Here is a 20,654-nt window from a genome sequence, read left to right as displayed (position 1 = left end):
GGAGTCTGTATGCACGCTTATGTTGGGTCACGTCACATATGGTATAACTTCCGAAATACTTATCGTCGAAAGGTGTCAAAAGTTGATTTACCCGCTGCGAGCGTCGGTACAGCAGATTGCATTTCGTCTCCAGATTGGGGATAGAGGAATTGTGGTCTTTCTGTAACGGTAACCAAGTTATGAGGTTATCCCTTGATCTCATGGTCACGTTACCCTATTTATACAATTTGCGGCATGTATTTATAGAAGCTAAGATTTTGGATTGAACAACGATGACAGCGAACAAGGCTAGAGAGGCTGCTCAACAGATGACTGCAGGAGCACTTACCGGTAAGCACGACTCAATGCATGCCACTTTTCGGACGGTCACATTTTTTGGACCGGCACTTTAATGGCCAATAAAACCGCTTCTTACGACGAGATATATCGGAATATCACGGGCGACCGCGGCAATCATATTCATAGACCTCCTTTCAGGGGGTCTATGTCGCAATCAACTGAATATCAGCCTTTTTCCGAATGTGTTATACTGCTGCCGTTTACGAGGCTTTGAATTGATATATGCACTCGCAGGGTTAAGAACAAAATGCTAAACAGTCGACCATTCTTTCTTACTTAGCGAAAATAATTTACAGGAAGCCGGTTAAGGGGCCGACCATTCGATATATGAGGGGGTCAGTTGGGCACATGACATTTAAAAAATGCCGTGCCTTGGTGTGTGTTTTTTTTTTTTTTTTTGAGTGATAGTCACATTTCTTTTTTATCTTACATCTTCTTACATTTTTATGTTTTGTTTATCACAACTAATTATTGTAACTAGTCCATAATTATGTTACTCTCGGTGTATATACGCATCTATTGATATAAAAAAAATGTTATTAAGGCGCATTTGATATACTGGTATTTACAGTGTCCACTCCTTGATGGGAGATCACGTGTGGCCAACGATAAACTATCGATGCCCCACGATATGTTGACCTATAAACGTATGTCATTTTGCATAACAATGTCCGTACTTTGTTGACCCGTCGAGCTGGTATTGTATGCATTACTTGCTGTACAATGAAGTGAAAACAAACAGGCTCGGCTCTAGTAATTATCTGTTCAGTTTTTTAGCTCCGCTGTCGACTTTGTCGAGCGGAGCTTATCATATGAGTGATTGTCCGTCGTCGTCCGTCGTCGTCCGTCGTCCGTGTCAATGTTTTACTTTTTCGACTTCTTCTTGAAAACTACAAGCCTGAATGCTTTGATACTTGGTGTATATGTACCTTGACCTTGGGTAGACCATGGAGCTAAAATCTTATTTTAGCTCCATGGGTAGACCTCTCTCAGATTAGTTCATTTCATAATGATATCTTCAATTCTCTAATTTTGGTGAATTTTTTTGTAATTTTTGGTAAAAAGTGATATTTTCCACATCTTGTTGAAAACTGCAAGTCTGATTGTTTTGATACTATACATATTGTTTATTTTTTAATGATACTTTCTGTTCTTTAATTGAAATGTGCATTGCTAACAGCGGAGCTATCTCAGCCGAGAGGCTGCTTGTTTTACTTAGTACCTCCATAGTACTGCGAACTATAGCATGTTTCACGTCAAAAGTGTGACAGATCTCAACTTGTTTTTCCTCGGAGTTTACTTCTGTTTTCACGTAGCAGACCTCGGCGAAGACGTAGTTTGTACATTGGAACACGGTTACTAGAAGAATTTTGTGCCATAAATCGTCTTCGATTTCATGAATAGCGGGGAGATTTAGTAAAAACGAATAGTTCAATTTGATTTGACATATGGGTCGTTTTGAACTGTTATACGCAAAATCGGCGACAGTGGCGAAATTTTCTTTTTCGGATTATTGTCCACAAATAGTCTCAACTTTTTTTTCACTTGTATTGCCGTTCTTTCTTTTTCAGTATCCCCTAGCCGGTCCACATACGGATCAATTATTTTATTTTCTTGGCAGTCAAATTGACTTCTTTCACATTCACAGCCATTCTTACAGACGGACCGGAACATGAAGTCAGTGGAAAACAAAAGTTTTTTTCGTTAGCGTGGGGGAAATTTGGTTAGCGTGGGGGAAAACAGAGGTGTTAATCGGGAAATTCATTGTCTTTTCCTTTACGTGACATAGCTCCGACTGTGAGAATCGTTGCGAAAAGGCTCACGAACCTGATTTGCATAGTTGGTCAACGATAGTGGCGATTACGTAATCGCTTGTTCGCTTACCCGTGACCTGGCCTACTTAACTTGGGGATTAAAATTAGGTTCTGCCGCTGGCACCCTTTCTATTTTCATAAATATATGAACCGCGTTTTGTGCGAAAAAAAAGTTCAGTGACCATATATTTCTATCTGGGTGTTGTGAAAAACATCATAAAACAAATCTATTTGCCGAACTACACCATTACGATGTGGAATCCAACACAGCCTACCCAATTCCGTAATTTTATTTTCCAAAACATAGTTTCGTGGTACAATGTAGTAGAAATAAGAATTTACCATGTCCAAAATCCGTCAGCGAAACCCAAGCAACTATAAATATGTATATACTAGTATTAAAATATGAGTTAACAGGAAATTTGTATAAATCAATAAAACATATGTACAGTAATGTTACAATCAATTCAGGAGCAAAACAGACTATCTGGCGATTACGTATAAACGATCTGTCTGACAGTGATATCTTTGATCCCAGACATGTGACACCCCAACTCTGCAGGAAACTCCGGGCAGCTGTCTTCTCTATACAGATGATACTGTTCTAATATCTGAAACAAAAATGGCTTTCAATTCTGTTTAGATCATCTGGCAGCATATACACGACATTGGAAACTTAAAGTTAATATTCAGGAAACAAAAGTCATGATCTTCAATAAATGCAACTGGCTTTTAAACGATATTCCTTTTGAAAGCAGCGAAATAAACCTGACGAAACATTTAATTATCTCGGAGTCACACTGAGCATGGAGCTCGAATACTCCATGCTCTGAGCTATAATGGAAAATTCAAAGAAGCACGAGTCAATCTAAAAAGAAAAAGATAAAAGGGCCTTATTTTCACTGAAAGTAAAAATAGGATATGAAACAATATATAACTACATTACTTTACCTGTTTGATAAATTAATCCGACCAATCCTAGTAACGGTAGCGATGTCTGGGGCATGAATGCTCGCACAAGTCTGCCATTGAAGGGAATCATAGCAGCTACCTCAGATATTTTTTCGGTGATACTAAAATATACAAAAATACACAAATAATGGGTATTTATGGAGGATTACGCTGGGCACATTCATAAAAAGCATGTAATTAAATATTAGAGTCGTGTATTAAAGCGAGGTGGTCGTCGCGCAGCGCGTGTTCGAATTTCCTGTAAATAAACAATGTATTTGACACGCGTTGTATACGTCGTTATGAGTCCCATATCGAACAGAACGCAGCACCAGTGGCAGATCCAGAGGGGGGCCAGGGGGAAGGGGGCATGGCCCCTTCAAACGCATGTCGATTCATATCATCTGGATTACGCATAGTTTCTCTGCGATTTACGCTCCGTAATTTTAAGCGTAGCTTGGCCCCTCCCAATACATTTTGCTGGATCCGCCACTGCGCAGCACGACGACCACCGCCCTTTAACTACCGAAAACGTACTACTCAAAGAAGCAACACATGTGAATAAACAAATACCGTAAACAACAAATAGTTCGTCGAAGCGAAAATCCAACTAACAAAAATATATCAAACTGTAATTATAAACACTGATTCAAAAATTTCAAACGCTCACTTCACGGGGAAAATAAATTAAGAACACAAAAATACGTGACACATATTGACAATATTGAACTGCCTGAACAGCTAAGGGAACCACAATTCAAAGCAGGAGGGTCGTCTCCTTCGCACTTGCGGGAATTGAGTACCCAAGCGACGATAACAACACACGCTAAAAAGCAACGACTCATGGGTAGACGCTTGTTTGTAAACAATGACACGCTATGCCCAACTGTCGCATGCGTAGGAGACGATTCCCCCGCTTTAAAAATTGAATCTGCCTGGCACATGAATCCAAAAACGCTGGGTGAAAAGCGAAAGTGTCATCTATATAATACAGCGGAAATACAGATTAACCAAAGTAAGTGTGGCGGTCTATAGTGAGAGCGCCATCTATAGTATGGTGTGCGAATAACTTTGTTTATGCTTAAGTCTGTGCGTCGGGGTGTCGGTCAACATGGCGGGTTAGTGTGTCATGTTCGAATTGTTTCTGTCTGTGTGGGCAAGTCGATTTTCCTGTTAAATCGACTGAATACCTTCCAAAGGCTGAACTAAAGTGGTTATGGATGTCGTGGAACGCTTGGGACAGGCGAAATCGTGTTTGCGTGGAATTTAGTGGCTGGCAGAAGTCTTTTCCGAAAGTTGTGGTTGTGTGGATCGACCGCAGAGGTTGCAGTCTGCTGTTGCCATTGTGTTGAACGAAACCGTGGTTGAACCAAGTATCCAGGTTCCTGTGAGTACAATCGTTGACATTTTGAGTTCTGTACGCCAGTATTAACTGTTTCCAGTAGATCGACTCGACCAATTATGTTGTCCCGTCGAGATTTCAACTAAAGTAAAGACTGTTCTTCGTTGTGGAAATTCCCGCCATTCGTATCACGTGACTTTCTGTTGTCGTCATCCAGTTGGACTGACTTGTTTACCGTCCCAGACATCTACCAAACTTTGATTCGTGTGACATTCAGCATCAAGTAGAAAGTGCATAAATTGACTGTGACATTTTACTGTTGTGCCTTTCCCGGACCTACGTTGTGATCAAACTTATTATTTTCTATAACGTTAGTCTGCATTTAGTGTAATTCGCCTGCTCTGGCATTGCGTAAGCCAGTGTGTAGTTTGCATTTTGCATGATATTTCTTTACCGATAATTATTTTGTGTCGTATACATTTATTTAGTCCAGAGTACTTTACCTGGATTTGTGTATTTTACTATACATACATATTGTGACTACCATTCTGGTGAGTGATATTACTGAATAATTACCGTAAATTGTGTCATTTTGGTATTCACTTAAACCAAACTATTTCTGAGGTATCTTATTGTTATAGTTGATACTTGTAGTGTTACATGCATAATTTGGAACTTTGGTCTGCTTTGCATGTTTAAAACATTTTGTATTTTGGATGTCTTTAGTATTCAGTAGTTGAACTCAAACAATATTTTATTATTGAATAGTTAACTATTTTCTGTTTATATAAACCTGTGAATATACTATTTCAGTGATTGTGTGGGAATTATTTGTACTTCCCTACTGTTACGGTATTGTAGATGACCGCATTGGTTGTGTGTTATTTGAGAGCATACGTTGCATTACGATAGTCTTAGTATTTTACAGTTGAGCTAATGCATACTGTTGTATTTAGTAATCTTTTCAATTATAGTAACTTTGAAGTATTTCCCTTTTATTTTACCTGTATTTAGTATCCGAGTGCTGATCTCTGTTGTTACTAGTATATACTTCTATGTACTGAGGGAATACTCAGGCATTCATAGCCTTAGTACCTATTACGTAGTATCTATCTGCACTTAGTGTTTCTAGTTAGTAAATACTGTATTGTGTATGTGGTAGCCATTTGTATTGAGTAAGTTAGGATTACTGTGTATGCCATACATTCTCTTCAGTACTCTGTACTGATGTGTTGGCCTATATGGTTGTAGCAGTTTGTGGCACTATACATTACTGTGCATAGATATTCCTGTTAGTCATTATAGTAACAACGTAATGAGTAGTATATTGTAATACATTTTCATAGCACATTACAGAATACTTGTAATTGTATTTTCTACTTTTTATTGAGACTTTTATTGAGAAATAACTGCTTTACGTGACACATTACTGTGTATTACTGTATCCAAGTAGCGATAATTACGATTGTGTTTTTGCTTGTTCAGCGTTAATACAACATTCTAACTTTACATGCAACACTGAGCTGGGTATTTTGTTATCGAACCCGAGTCCCCACGACCGCATTTAGCCCACTGCCCCGAAATATTACTTGTATCCTACCGTTACTGTGTGTGTAGCTTACATATTTATGGCGCCCAACGTGGGGCTAGTGGGCAGACATTTTGTATCACTTGAATACATGTAATGTACTTTTACAAGTGTATTTTCTTAGAGTAGACATTTTGTAGTACACATTTTTTGGCACATGTGGTCAGGACTCTTAGTGTAGTTTTTTTTTACATATTATTAGTTATTCATTATTTTATGAGCACTGTAATTTTTCTGAACTGTTTATTGGTTCATACATGCTTTATGTTTAACCATCTTTATACCGTTTATTAACATAGGTAACGTTTTCTATTGTGAGCATCATGGCATCTCAAGTAACAATTTCCGTTGAGGATGTGGCCTCTACTGTTATGGTTGATCATATTCCTGCATCATTGAATAGGGATCAGATGGTGACAATATTGTCAGAGGTTGGTGAAGTTGTTGAGTTTTTATTACCTTTTGATTTTGAGACTGGTAGACATACAGGTTGTGGGTTTTGCCAGTATAGGGATGAGGCAATCGCAACCAGTGCCATTAAGTCATTGCATGCTAAGGAGGTTGGTGATGGGAAGTTGTCTGTTTCTAGTGTTCCGGCTACTATGTTGTCTCACTTTGCACCAGCACATAAAGTTAGTGGTGGTGCTGTGGGTGCATCTGGTGATTTTGCCTTGAGAGAATCTGCTGGTGATGGTCAAGTTACACCATCATTGTCGCAGGAGGACATTGCAAAAATGATCCAACTTCTGAAGATGGTTGGTCATGAGGTTACTGTTAGTGATTCTAAAACAGACTCTGATGTACAGCCTGAAGTGAGCCTACCCACACCGCCACCTCATCCCGACATTGGAAGACAAGCGACTCTGGTGATGAGATCAAGTAATGATAATGTTGAGCCAGGTCCACCTGTTGGACGACAGGACACGATTGTTGGTTCACCTCCTATTATTCTCCCAGCTAGTTTGATACACCCACCACGAGTATCTACTTTTTCGGGTGATCCTAAAGCGAAGGGTGATGCAAATTTTGAGTCTTGGAAACATGAGGTACATTGTTTATTGAAAGATAAGGCATACATAAACAGCCAGGAACTGCTCACTCCTATTATTCGCAAATCAGTGAGAGGTGAGGCTGGACAAGTTATCATGCGTATGGGAACCGACTCTACCATAGAAGCAATGGTACACAAGCTTGAAGGTATATATGGTGTTGTAGATACCGGAGCCACACTTCTACAGAAGTTCTACAATAGCAGACAGGAAGAGGGAGAAACCATAGCTACGTATGGTTGTCGACTTGAGTCAGACATCCACAGAGCTCGTGAGCGAGGTGGAATTGCTGCATTGGCAGTTGATGATGCACTACGAACAGTTTTTTGGAAAGGCATACAAGATGAGAGAATTAAAAATATCTCCAGACATCGTTATGAGGCAGCAAGGGACTTTGATGAATTGTTACGAATTGTCAGAGTTGCCGAGCAAGAAGTTCGTGAGCAACCAAGTGCACCAATTGCTGCCAAAAGACAGCAGAGCCAAGCACACCAGACCACCACCTCCATGGTGTCTGAGGACAGTACAATGGTCCAGGAACTGGTTGCTACTGTGAAGGCCTTGCAAGATAGACTGACTAGGTTGGAGTTCAGTGGCAGTCAGGAGCCAGACAGTGCTAGAGAATCTGATAGGAAACAGAATCCTCAACCTTGGCAGGGACAGAGTGCAGAGAATGTTTCTGACCATAAAAGGGAGAAGGGTCGACGGCAAAGGCTGCGTGGACCCATCAAATGCTTCAATTGCGGTCAAGAAGGGCGTGTATCTACCGGCTGTAGAAACCCGACCACAGAGCAACAAAGTAAGAAGTTTAAGTCAACAAGTAATTTCCAGGGTACCAACAGTCCTGAGACTAAACCTATTTTGCTTGGTAATGTCAGACCTCTTCTGGGGAAGATTGTTGGTGATCCAAATGAAGAGACTGCCTTTGTTAATGGTGTATCATGTACCAGTCTAGTTGATACTGGCTCACAGGTGACTACAATCAGTGAGACATTTCACAAGGAGCATCTGTTTGATTGTCCAATCAGGCCCATTGCAGAACTTAAAGTAGAGGGTGCTGGTGGTCAAGAGGTTCCATTCTTAGGTTACGTTGGAATTGATATTAGTTTTCCACCTAAGGTATTTGGAAGTGATGAGGTGTTTAGTGTCCTGGCATTAGTTGTTCCACCTAACGGATACAATAAGCATGTGCCCTTGACTATTGGTACTAACCTCATCCATCAGTGTCATCAGTATCAGCAGAACCAGCGAGGATCAACCAGAAAGCAAACCGAATCCTTGGCATGGGCTGCTGCCTATCGCCGCATGTGTGCAAGAGAGAAATACTTAGGCAGTGATGGTAACTTGGGAAATGTGAGAGCCAACTTGCGGCGACCTGTTCAAATTGAGCCAGGAATGTCAACTATCATCAGTGGTAAAACTAAGGGTGGTCCATCTGGTGATCAATATGTTACGGTGGTGGAATCAACAGAGTGTTCCAGGCTGTCAGGCAGTTTGGTGGTTGCCCCTGTGGCTGCTACATTGAAGTGTAAGGGTAGGAAATCAATTGTCCCGGTACACATCCACAATGCATCATCCAAACAGATAACAATCCGACCAGGTGATGTGATCGGTGGGATACATGCTGTCACTTGGGCTGGAAACCCAGTGAACTATGAAGCAGTGTCCCACAGACAATCTGCTAAAGTAGAGATGAACACGGTCAACTCTCACCATGAGACCTATGGTCAGTGTGCGAGAGGGGTTGATCCAGGGCTTACTTCCCGAGCTCGTGCTTACAGTCAGACTCCCAATGGTCCATTGCATTTTGATTTGAGTGAGTCTCCATTGACGTCCAGTCAGCGTGAACAAGCACAGGAGCTGTTGCAGAGAATGGATCCTGTATTTGCTAAGCATAAGAATGAGCTTGGATTTACAACTGCTGTTGAACATGAAATACCAACAACTGAAGGCCCACCTATCAAGCAGCGTCACCGCAGAATACCACCATCACGGTACAAAGAGTTGAGAGAACTGTTACAGAGTATGATGGACAGTGGGGTCATCCATGAGTCCCATAGTCCCTGGGCAGCACCCATAGTTCTGGTGGAGAAAAAGGACCATTCTACCAGATTATGCATTGACTACCGTGGGTTAAATGCACGCACTATCCGTGACTCCTACGCCTTGCCCCGAATTGAGGAAACCTTGGATGCTCTCAAGGGGGCTCGTTTGTTCTCATCCATTGATCTACAGAGTGGTTATTGGCAAATTGGAGTGGCCAAAGAAGACCAGCCAAAGACTGCGTTCACAACACCTGTAGGTTTTTTCGAGTGTAGCCGAATGCCCATGGGCTTATGTAATAGTCCGAGTACGTTTCAGCGTCTTATGGAGAAATGTATGGGTGATTACAATTTGAAGTTGTGTCTTGTATATTTGGATGATATCATCATTTATTCATCCTCTTTCGAGGAGCATATGGAAAGACTGGAAGCTGTCCTCACTCGTCTACATGAATATGGCCTGAAGGTTAAGCCTTCTAAATGTGATTTTTTTAAGGAGAGAGTAAAGTACCTTGGCCACATTGTTTCTGCACAGGGTATCCAGACTGACCCGGAGAAAGTTGAGTCTTTGAAGACCTGGCCTATACCTAAGAATGTACCAGAAGTTCGATCTTTCTTGGGATTTGCCGGATATTATAGGCGCTTTGTGGAGGGTTTTTCAAACATTGCTGCTCCTCTTCATGCTCTCACGGGAGGACCATATGGTAGGAAAGGCAAAAGCAGACAAAAGGCTAGGGGTGCAAACGTACAGCCCCCAGAATTCAAATGGACACAGGAATGTCAACACGCCTTTGACATGCTGGTAGATCGTCTGACATCACCTCCAATCTTGGCATTCGCTGACTATGATTTACCGTTTGAGGTCCACACAGATGCCAGTTACACAGGACTTGGTGGGGTGTTATGTCAAGAACAAGAGGGAAGGAAGAGAGTCATTGCTTATGCCAGCAGAAGCTTATCAAAATCAGAAAGAAATTATCCAGCACACAAGTTGGAGTTCTTAGCCCTCAAATGGGTAGTTACAGACAAGTTTCATGATTATCTCTATGGTAACCAGTTCAAGGTGGTTACGGATAACAATCCGTTAACCTACGTGATGACCACAGCTAAACTGGATGCAACCGGTCATAGATGGTTGTCAGCATTGTCCACATACAATTTTACTCTTCACTATCGGCCAGGAAGGACAAATAGTGATGCAGATGGGCTCTCACGGCGACCTCATCCTGGTGACCAACACAGAGAGGTCAGTCAAGAAGTCCTACAGGATGCCATCAAAGCGATTTGCCAATACCATATTTGTAGCGTTAACTACAGACAAGCTCTAAAAGAGTCGCTACCACTAGTTGAGTCAGTGTGCAGAGATCCTGATGGAGTGCCCAGAACAGTTGAGGATCCGCCTTCACCTCAAGGCACAAAACCCTTACCATCTATCACCATGAAAGAATGGCAACATCATCAACAGAAAGACCCTACGATAATGAGAGTCATCCATTATCTCAAACAGAACAAGTGCCCTAACTTTGCAGAAAGGAGAAATGAGAGTGCAGATGTGCAGTTAATGCTGAAGGAATGGGACCACTTCTTGTTTAGAGATGGTGTATTATATCGTCAACGTACTGATAGTAATGGACAAAAACACCAGCAGTTGGTCCTCCCACCAGAATATCGTCAAGTAGCCATGGAGGGACTTCATGATAAGATAGGTCATCTTGGGAAAGAACGGGGTTTAGATCTTCTACGTTCTCGGTTTTATTGGCCGCACATGGCACATGATTTGGATGAGAAGATCAGAAATTGTCCGAGTTGTATTTTAAGAAAGGCCTCCTCGGGTAAACCAACAATAGCGCCAATGGTTAGTATTCACAGTTCTCAACCTATGCAGCTCGTGTGCATGGACTATTTGACACTTGAAGAGTCCAAGGGTGGAATCTGTAATATATTGGTAATAAGTGACCATTTTACGAGATATGCAGTTGCCATACCAACTCGTAACCAAACGGCAAGACTTACTGCTAAGCACCTATGGGAAAACTTCATCATCCATTATGGTTTTCCCCAATGCTTGCACTCGGACCAGGGCAGAAATTTTGAGAGTGAGGTGATTCGTGAGCTCTGCAAGATTTCTGGCATACAGAAGACCAGAACAACTCCCTATCGGCCACAAGGTAATGGACAGGTGGAGAGATTTAACCGCACATTGTTAGGGATGTTAGGTACCCTCAGTGATGACCAGAAGAAGGACTGGAAATCGTATGTTGCGCCGCTTGTTCATGCCTATAATTGCACCCGGCATGACACTACGGGCTACTCGCCATATTTCTTGATGTTTGGGAGACACCCTAGACTACTGATTGACCTGTATTTGGGTATAGAACCTGAGACTACAGAAAGTAGAAGTCATCACGAGTTTGCCCATGCACTGAGGGACAGGTTAAAGTTTGCTTATGAATTGGCACGCCAAGGTGCAGAGAAGTCTGCTGGTAGTAACAAGAAACGATATGATCTCAAGGCACATGAGTCAATCTTAGAACCAGGTGACCGGGTATTGGTTAGGAACGTTAAGATTAGAGGAAAGCACAAATTAGCAAATCTATGGGAGAGCACACCCTATCAAGTGGTTGAGAGACCCAATCATGATATACCAGTATATGTGGTACAACCTGAGAATAGCAGGGGAGGTAAACGACGCACATTGCATCGTAACTTACTGCTTCCATGTACAGCTCTGCCATGTCCCCAACCGACATGCAGTAGACCAAGTAGAACCAGGAGGCTGCCACGTATACAGCGTCGACAGTCAGAAGATAAAGATACTACTACTGACAGTTCTGATTCTGAGGAGGACGATAATGATATATCTCTACCAACTTTTCCTATCAATGTGCCAGTGTATGCAACTTCTGAAGCTGCAGAACCTGACCCGAAGATTAGTGTCCCTGACACTGTTCACAACACAAGTGACTCTGTCTCAATCATCCTTGATGGACGTGATGATCAGTCTGCACTACCTGAACTGAGCATGTTAACTCCAACTGCAGAATCATGTGTGCGACAACCTGATAGGATTGAGAGTGAGGGTACTGCTAATCCTGAACCTACTGAATCTAATAGCCAAGATGAAGTAGTTGTTGAACAGAACCAAGAAAGTGAATTGGATGTCACGGAGCCAGTGTTAGAAACTAGCTCAGAGCGTCAATCACTTGAGTGCAGTGGCAGTCCTGATGAGGTCAAAGAATCTGATGTATTGGAGCCAGAGGTGTCTGACACTCAGTTGAGAAGATCAAAGAGAACGATTAATCCTCCTGACCGTTATGGCTATTCTCAACAAATGGTGACTGCAACGTCTGATTGGATGGCGAAAGCAGACTTTCTTATTGCAGTGAGGAATCAGTTTTCTAAGAATTCTGAAGCTGATCTGTGCAGTGCTATAATAGATATTGTTACTAAAGGGTAAACCTTGTTTGACATGTTTGGTGTCTTCTTGCAATTTGGTGATGTAATGTCGGGACGACATTTCTCCTAGTGGGGGAGTGTGTGGCGGTCTATAGTGAGAGCGCCATCTATAGTATGGTGTGCGAATAACTTTGTTTATGCTTAAGTCTGTGCGTCGGGGTGTCGGTCAACATGGCGGGTTAGTGTGTCATGTTCGAATTGTTTCTGTCTGTGTGGGCAAGTCGATTTTCCTGTTAAATCGACTGAATACCTTCCAAAGGCTGAACTAAAGTGGTTATGGATGTCGTGGAACGCTTGGGACAGGCGAAATCGTGTTTGCGTGGAATTTAGTGGCTGGCAGAAGTCTTTTCCGAAAGTTGTGGTTGTGTGGATCGACCGCAGAGGTTGCAGTCTGCTGTTGCCATTGTGTTGAACGAAACCGTGGTTGAACCAAGTATCCAGGTTCCTGTGAGTACAATCGTTGACATTTTGAGTTCTGTACGCCAGTATTAACTGTTTCCAGTAGATCGACTCGACCAATTATGTTGTCCCGTCGAGATTTCAACTAAAGTAAAGACTGTTCTTCGTTGTGGAAATTCCCGCCATTCGTATCACGTGACTTTCTGTTGTCGTCATCCAGTTGGACTGACTTGTTTACCGTCCCAGACATCTACCAAACTTTGATTCGTGTGACATTCAGCATCAAGTAGAAAGTGCATAAATTGACTGTGACATTTTACTGTTGTGCCTTTCCCGGACCTACGTTGTGATCAAACTTATTATTTTCTATAACGTTAGTCTGCATTTAGTGTAATTCGCCTGCTCTGGCATTGCGTAAGCCAGTGTGTAGTTTGCATTTTGCATGATATTTCTTTACCGATAATTATTTTGTGTCGTATACATTTATTTAGTCCAGAGTACTTTACCTGGATTTGTGTATTTTACTATACATACATATTGTGACTACCATTCTGGTGAGTGATATTACTGAATAATTACCGTAAATTGTGTCATTTTGGTATTCACTTAAACCAAACTATTTCTGAGGTATCTTATTGTTATAGTTGATACTTGTAGTGTTACATGCATAATTTGGAACTTTGGTCTGCTTTGCATGTTTAAAACATTTTGTATTTTGGATGTCTTTAGTATTCAGTAGTTGAACTCAAACAATATTTTATTATTGAATAGTTAACTATTTTCTGTTTATATAAACCTGTGAATATACTATTTCAGTGATTGTGTGGGAATTATTTGTACTTCCCTACTGTTACGGTATTGTAGATGACCGCATTGGTTGTGTGTTATTTGAGAGCATACGTTGCATTACGATAGTCTTAGTATTTTACAGTTGAGCTAATGCATACTGTTGTATTTAGTAATCTTTTCAATTATAGTAACTTTGAAGTATTTCCCTTTTATTTTACCTGTATTTAGTATCCGAGTGCTGATCTCTGTTGTTACTAGTATATACTTCTATGTACTGAGGGAATACTCAGGCATTCATAGCCTTAGTACCTATTACGTAGTATCTATCTGCACTTAGTGTTTCTAGTTAGTAAATACTGTATTGTGTATGTGGTAGCCATTTGTATTGAGTAAGTTAGGATTACTGTGTATGCCATACATTCTCTTCAGTACTCTGTACTGATGTGTTGGCCTATATGGTTGTAGCAGTTTGTGGCACTATACATTACTGTGCATAGATATTCCTGTTAGTCATTATAGTAACAACGTAATGAGTAGTATATTGTAATACATTTTCATAGCACATTACAGAATACTTGTAATTGTATTTTCTACTTTTTATTGAGACTTTTATTGAGAAATAACTGCTTTACGTGACACATTACTGTGTATTACTGTATCCAAGTAGCGATAATTACGATTGTGTTTTTGCTTGTTCAGCGTTAATACAACATTCTAACTTTACATGCAACACTGAGCTGGGTATTTTGTTATCGAACCCGAGTCCCCACGACCGCATTTAGCCCACTGCCCCGAAATATTACTTGTATCCTACCGTTACTGTGTGTGTAGCTTACATAAGGAACAAAATACAACGTCTGAAGATACGAGAAAACACATAAATAATTTCGGTTCATAGTAAATGTATTTCTATAATGAGTTTTCGCAGTACACAGATCAATACGACACAATTTATAAGACAGCAGCACTTTATAGTAGAAGTATAATTATAAATATATATATTTTTTGATTTGGGCGATTTTGTATTCATATATATTAATATTAAAAGTGATTGTGATAATACTAATTTTCTGCTTTTTAGGTATTGTTGAAGTTAGCCTTATGCAGCCATTGGATTTGATCAAAACAAGGTAAGGGCGCTGACGCTATACAATCTGTAATTTACCAATTCACATTTGTAAAAACTACAGTACTAATTACTTCATTACAAAATTCTAAAAATAATATGTAATACAGGTATACCACATGATCACAACACGGTGGTCAGGATCACGAAGTATCGTAAACTTGGTATGCTAATGCCACCTAACACAACACTAGCAGCTATACTACTCCAGAAGAAATCTCATTAAAATCTGATGTATCGTACTGCTTGAATTTAATTTTATTTTGACTATATATTTACTATATATTTTTATTATTTTTTGTTTTTACTATTATTACGTACATCTTATTTTGTATTACTTTCGCGATTACCAAAAGTTTAAAAAAACTGCCAGCAAATAAATAATAAAGTAAGTAAAAGAAAGTGTATGATGGGAATGAATAATTTAAAACATATCTTTAAAAAAATGAAGAAAAAAAAAAAAGTCCAAACTAGGATCATATTTGACATTTTTTTCAAATGAGGGAACATGTGTAATTTCGTATAATTAATTTATATGAAATATGTTTAAATTCCTATTGGACGATTCATGATCTCCTCAGTGTGAAAATGGGGAAATTCTTTTTTTTCGTTCACGCCAGATCAATATAATAGTACATGTATATTCTTATGTCGATTCGCTTCGAAAAAAATAACTATGTGTCACGTTGACATGTGACAGAGCGCCCCCAGTGTCCACGTGCGTTATTTATTTCATGATGGTGCGCTACGAGACCACAGTGATTGATCGTCGACATATATATTTGACACACGTCATAAGATCACCATATATATGCTTCCCGTAGCGGGGGAGCCTGATTTAAATAATTCACTATAAGACATTTTGCAACACAGAAGCGCGTTTTTCTTCTGTCCTATTGTGACTTATCACTCCCGCACCTTGTAGTACAGAATTTCTAATTTGAGAAGGAGAGTAAAAAACAACAACAATTTAATTTAATAAATCATTATTTTTCTGGCTAATGGCATCAAAGAACGCAATGGATGCTGGGAAAAATCGAACATAAATGAGGCAGAAACTCGAAATACACTCTCTGTGACGACCGTGGCAAGGACACCAGCAAAAACATTCTGAAATGGAAATGGACCCATTTATCCACAGAGCTCACTCATTTGCATTGGTATTTCTAGAAATGTACACTTATTTTGCGAATTTGTTATTATCTCGCAATTCGCGTGACTTACTTGATGCAAATCTTAAAACTTTTTCATCTATCATAATAATATTGTGTGATTTTGTTTTCCAACACTGGTTTCCGATTTTCTTGACACCGTACAGATTTCAAATTCAAGGTAGTACAAATGACCCAACAGCGTACAAATCACTGGCAGACTGCTTCCGAACTATTTACAGATTAGAAGGGTAAGTGCAAATGTGCCTGTGAGGGCGCTGTTTGATACTATGCATAGTCAGTTTTGTAATATCCGTAATCACAAATGTAAACCTGCGGGTGATCTAATAAAAGTTGAAGAAAAAAATCACAAAAAGAGCCAATTACTTATATAGGTGAGTTCCTAAATAATTTCGACATCCGACACAGTCGAGTTTAACAAGTATTAATGATGAAATATGTGATATAAATACTAGTACTGTTGTAACTATGGTGACAGATAAACTTTCAGTAGTTTAAATATTTTGTTTTCCTTTCATAATTTTTAAATATCGTTTATTTCAGTATCACCTCCTTCTACAAGGGCATCTTGCCAGCAATTTTGGCCGAAACGTCCAAGAGGGCCGTCAGATTTTTCACCTTTGAACAGTACAAGAATATTTTCCTTTTCGGAGCCGCTGAACCAAATGTCCTGGTACGTGATGTGGGGAGTCTGTCTATTAACTGAGTAATGTGTTATCGATAAAACATAAAGTGTTCTAGTGTACCTAGCCTATTTATGAGCTAGTAACTGTTACATGCACCATACAGTTCAGGAAATTTGGGTTACTCGTTTGAGACTTTTTCGCACCCGACATTCATTCAACCAGTTTGTAAATTTCAGTCTAATAAAGGGAAAGTGGAGTAAAGGGGTAAAGCTTTATGGCGTCGCCGATTTAATACATCGCGGAAGAAGATGTGAATTCAATATCAACCCTTGAGTGCCAAATATTTTCCCCGCCAACAATTTTTGTGCAAATATGTTCACATTTTGTAAAATTGTCATTAAATTTCATCATCATTTTGGACCATACAGACAGTTGCAAATTTTGCTTTTAGTTTTTGATCACAATGAGTGCAATTTGAAATGACGCCAGTTGAAAACTGTTATTCGGTCGGACAATTCTAACATCTAGTTTCAGTTTTAATTTTAAAACTAACAAACATTTATAAAGATTGAGGGGATGGGTTTGTTGTATCGGGAATACTCCTTTATAAAAAAAAAATAATTTCCTTTATTTGCAGACGTTTATTACGGCAGGTCTTGGATCAGGTCTAACAGAAGCGTTTATTATCAACCCACTCGAAGTTGTCAAGGTCAAGTTACAAGCTGAAAGGGCAACTATTTTAGCAGAAGTAAAGTATGATTTATTTATTTATAAAATGAAATTGTTTGTAATTAAAATTAGTATAAAAATTATAAAATTCTAGGTATGGTTATTATGCCTTTTGTATTCACATACTACCACGACGATTGACCAATTTGATCAGGGTAAGCAATTTGTGGCAATACATGCTAGTTTGCCGATGAGAATTATAATTGTACGTTAATACACGAATAACAAACCCAAAATATGAAAAATGCAGTGTATAATTATAGTCTTGCATGTCTTCATACAGCAACAATCGGCCTTTACCGTCGCTCGTATCATTGCCAGAGAACACAGTCTTGGACTTAAAGGCTTGAATAAAGGTTTGACTGCAACGTTGGGAAGACACGGCGCATTCAACTGTGTGTATTTCAGTTTCTATCACAGTGTGAAAGGATGGATCCCCGCTGCGGAGGTGAGGATACTGAATTCATAGTACTATTCAAACTTTAATGTATCTGTCATTTGTTCAAAGCGACTAATGACTACACCATCTGTGATGATATTGATTCTGAGTGCCATTTCCGTCAGCTCCAAATAGTGTTTCAAGAAATTCAGATTTTTTTTTTAGCTCGAATTGAGCTCGAGATTTTTAACACCAACGACACTATTTCAGAACCTAATTTTTTTTCATGAAAACTGACTTGGTTTCTTATATTAATGATTGTAGTTTTAAAAACAAACAAACAAACAAACAAACAAACAAACAAATTGAAATTGATCATATAATAATACACATTACACCATTCAGTAAAGACAACAGTGAAATTTAGTGTCCATGATTCTGCTCGGCGTTTGGAACGTGAATAGCGTGGCAAGAACACCAGAACGTACACTAAGTTTGCATGTTATAGTATAATGTCATGAGTATATCAGTAATAACACAGTTGTACTTTCAATGGCCGAAGCCTGGAAATACTACTGCTGGCCTCCGAATCCAGAGTGACCAATTCAGACACACATGGCATTTTCTACATTAAAAAAAAATCTGCTTAATCGAAAATGAATTGAACATTAGATTTATATTCACTGTGATATCCCCCGGGGTTTCATTTTATCTTTTTCAACGTAGAATTCTAAACTAGAGTTTTGTCGGAGGTTTGCGATAGGACTCGTCTCAGGAACGTTAGCCACTATGATTAACATACCGTTTGATGTAGCGAAAAGCAGAATACAGGGACCACAGCCTGTGCATGGTGAAGTCAAATACCGAGCATGTTTTAAAACCATGGCAACCATCTACAGGGAAGAAGGGTATGTATATGATCGATGATGTCGTCTATTGAGTTTTAAAATAATGCGGTCTACCCGACAACTACGACAGAATTGTAGAGTAGAAATACGAGTGAATCGTTTGTTGTTATCTGGCGTACCTAAAAGCTTAGACTACACCCCAACTATACATGATGCCACGTTGTTATGCAAACCGGGGCGTGATGACGAGAAGTATTTAATACTAGTATTTACCAGCACGTTTTTATTTATATACATTCTGACCAATAACGACGTGGAATGCTAAAACTGGAAGCTGTTCTGCAACTATGGCAACAGTCAAGGTTTGACTGTGGTAACATAAACGCTCAATGATTTTTCAGGCATGCAATCAACAACAAAAAAATCAAATGCAATACATACTTTAAAAAATAGGCAAAGATGAGCTACAGTAATTGACCTGATGCGTTTTTAATCATAATTTTATACTAGTATGTCTAGCAACGTATTTGATGCCGTGTAATGTCTCATAAAGTGTGTGAGTTGATTGCGTGATGTAATTGAAATTTTAATTACACGTAACCCCAGTTTCAAAGCCTTATGTTTATCCGCCCTTGACCCCGTTTCAATTTATTGTTTTCCTCACTCGCATCTAATGGTCACATGGTTGCCATGGTGCCTTTTAGGCCCCTTTGACTATGCAATGACACAATTCAATATATCTTTTGGCAGTGATTATATTTCTGTTATTTTTTTCAGATTTTTTGCGCTGTACAAAGGATTTATACCGAAAGTGATGCGCCTAGGACCGGGTGGTGCCATCGCGATGCTGGTGTTTGAGTATTCATATGAATGGCTGAAAAAAAATACATGATGATACTTGAAGTTTTTCTATACTCAGCGCCGCGGTTGAGCTTGTTGTCGTTGGATTATTACTTCTTAGTACTTGTATATATTTTCAAAGTAGTTCAATTGCAGGGATGAATGGAAATATACATCGAAGTGATACAACTTAATTAAAGTCAATATTACAACGGTGAAAAGGTGAAATACATTCAAGCTCTACAACTTAATTAAAGTTAATATTGCAGCGATGAAAAGGAAATATTCATCGAAGTGATACAACTTAATTAAAGTTAATATTGCTGCAATAAAAATGACTTATACATCAAATTAATACAACCTCATTAACTTTAATTTACATGTCTGTCACATATTTATAGACGTATTTTTTTTGGTGTCAGAAGCTTCAAATAAATAAATAAATAAATTGAATATGTAAATGTTTAAATCTATTTATTTGAAGCGGGGGAGTCGTCACCCGCGCATGCGTCAGATGGCCATAGCGTGCCAAGAGCACGAGCATTTGCGTTTTTATCGTCGCTTGGGTGTTTGGCTTACACTGAATCACCTCAATTTTTCATATCTTCAACGTAAAACAAATCTGACATTCTCTCTTCTACACGCCGTTGTAGACGATATACCATACACTATGTTTCTTGTTTTTCATTACATGCTGTGTTCAAGTTTTACGTAAAGTGACGACGTTGTACAATGTAACTACAAGTTACCGTATCATTTAGACTGTCGATAGTCGGTCGTACCTAATATTTATCTGTTATTATTAATAAATATTGTGTTTAAACGTAATTGGCGTGAATAAATTGCGAACGCCAGGACAGGAAGTATGGAGTGCCGTTACGCAAGATTTCTTACCGTTACGTAAGATTTCTTACCAGATCCGGGTACTTTCATATGCAAATGAAATAGTCGCGATGATGTCTGTCATTTTATCGTAGCCAGTCGTGAAAAAGGTCAGGGTTTGCTTGATACTCGGATCGCCCACGAGTTACGCGAAGTTTGTTTTGACTGTACTATACGCGACTGCGACACCTCCCACAGTAGACGAATTTTTACAATGTAAATTGTAATAGCAGTTTTTGATATCATAACACAAACAAATCTTGACGAAATGCTTCGCATTTCA

The 20,654-nt window shown here is 39.4% G+C and overlaps 1 protein-coding gene across 1 annotated transcript; it reads left to right on the top strand.

The window, feature by feature from the left end:
- Positions 1-19,942, top strand: LOC100376568 (mitochondrial 2-oxodicarboxylate carrier). Its single transcript, XM_002733998.4, has 8 exons — positions 1-330; positions 14,851-14,899; positions 16,214-16,297; positions 16,611-16,740; positions 17,331-17,441; positions 17,706-17,870; positions 18,528-18,709; positions 19,427-19,942. The coding sequence occupies exons 1-8, from the start codon at positions 273-275 to the stop codon at positions 19,539-19,541; spliced, it is 894 nt and encodes a 297-aa protein (XP_002734044.2). The 5' UTR covers positions 1-272; the 3' UTR covers positions 19,542-19,942.
- Positions 19,943-20,654: the final 712 nt, after the last annotated feature.

This window comes from Saccoglossus kowalevskii, chromosome 2 (assembly GCF_978046115.1).
Source record: "Saccoglossus kowalevskii chromosome 2, keSacKowa6.1, whole genome shotgun sequence".
Classification (NCBI taxonomy): domain Eukaryota; kingdom Metazoa; phylum Hemichordata; class Enteropneusta; family Harrimaniidae; genus Saccoglossus; species Saccoglossus kowalevskii.
This window is presented reverse-complemented; position numbering and strand designations above follow the sequence as displayed.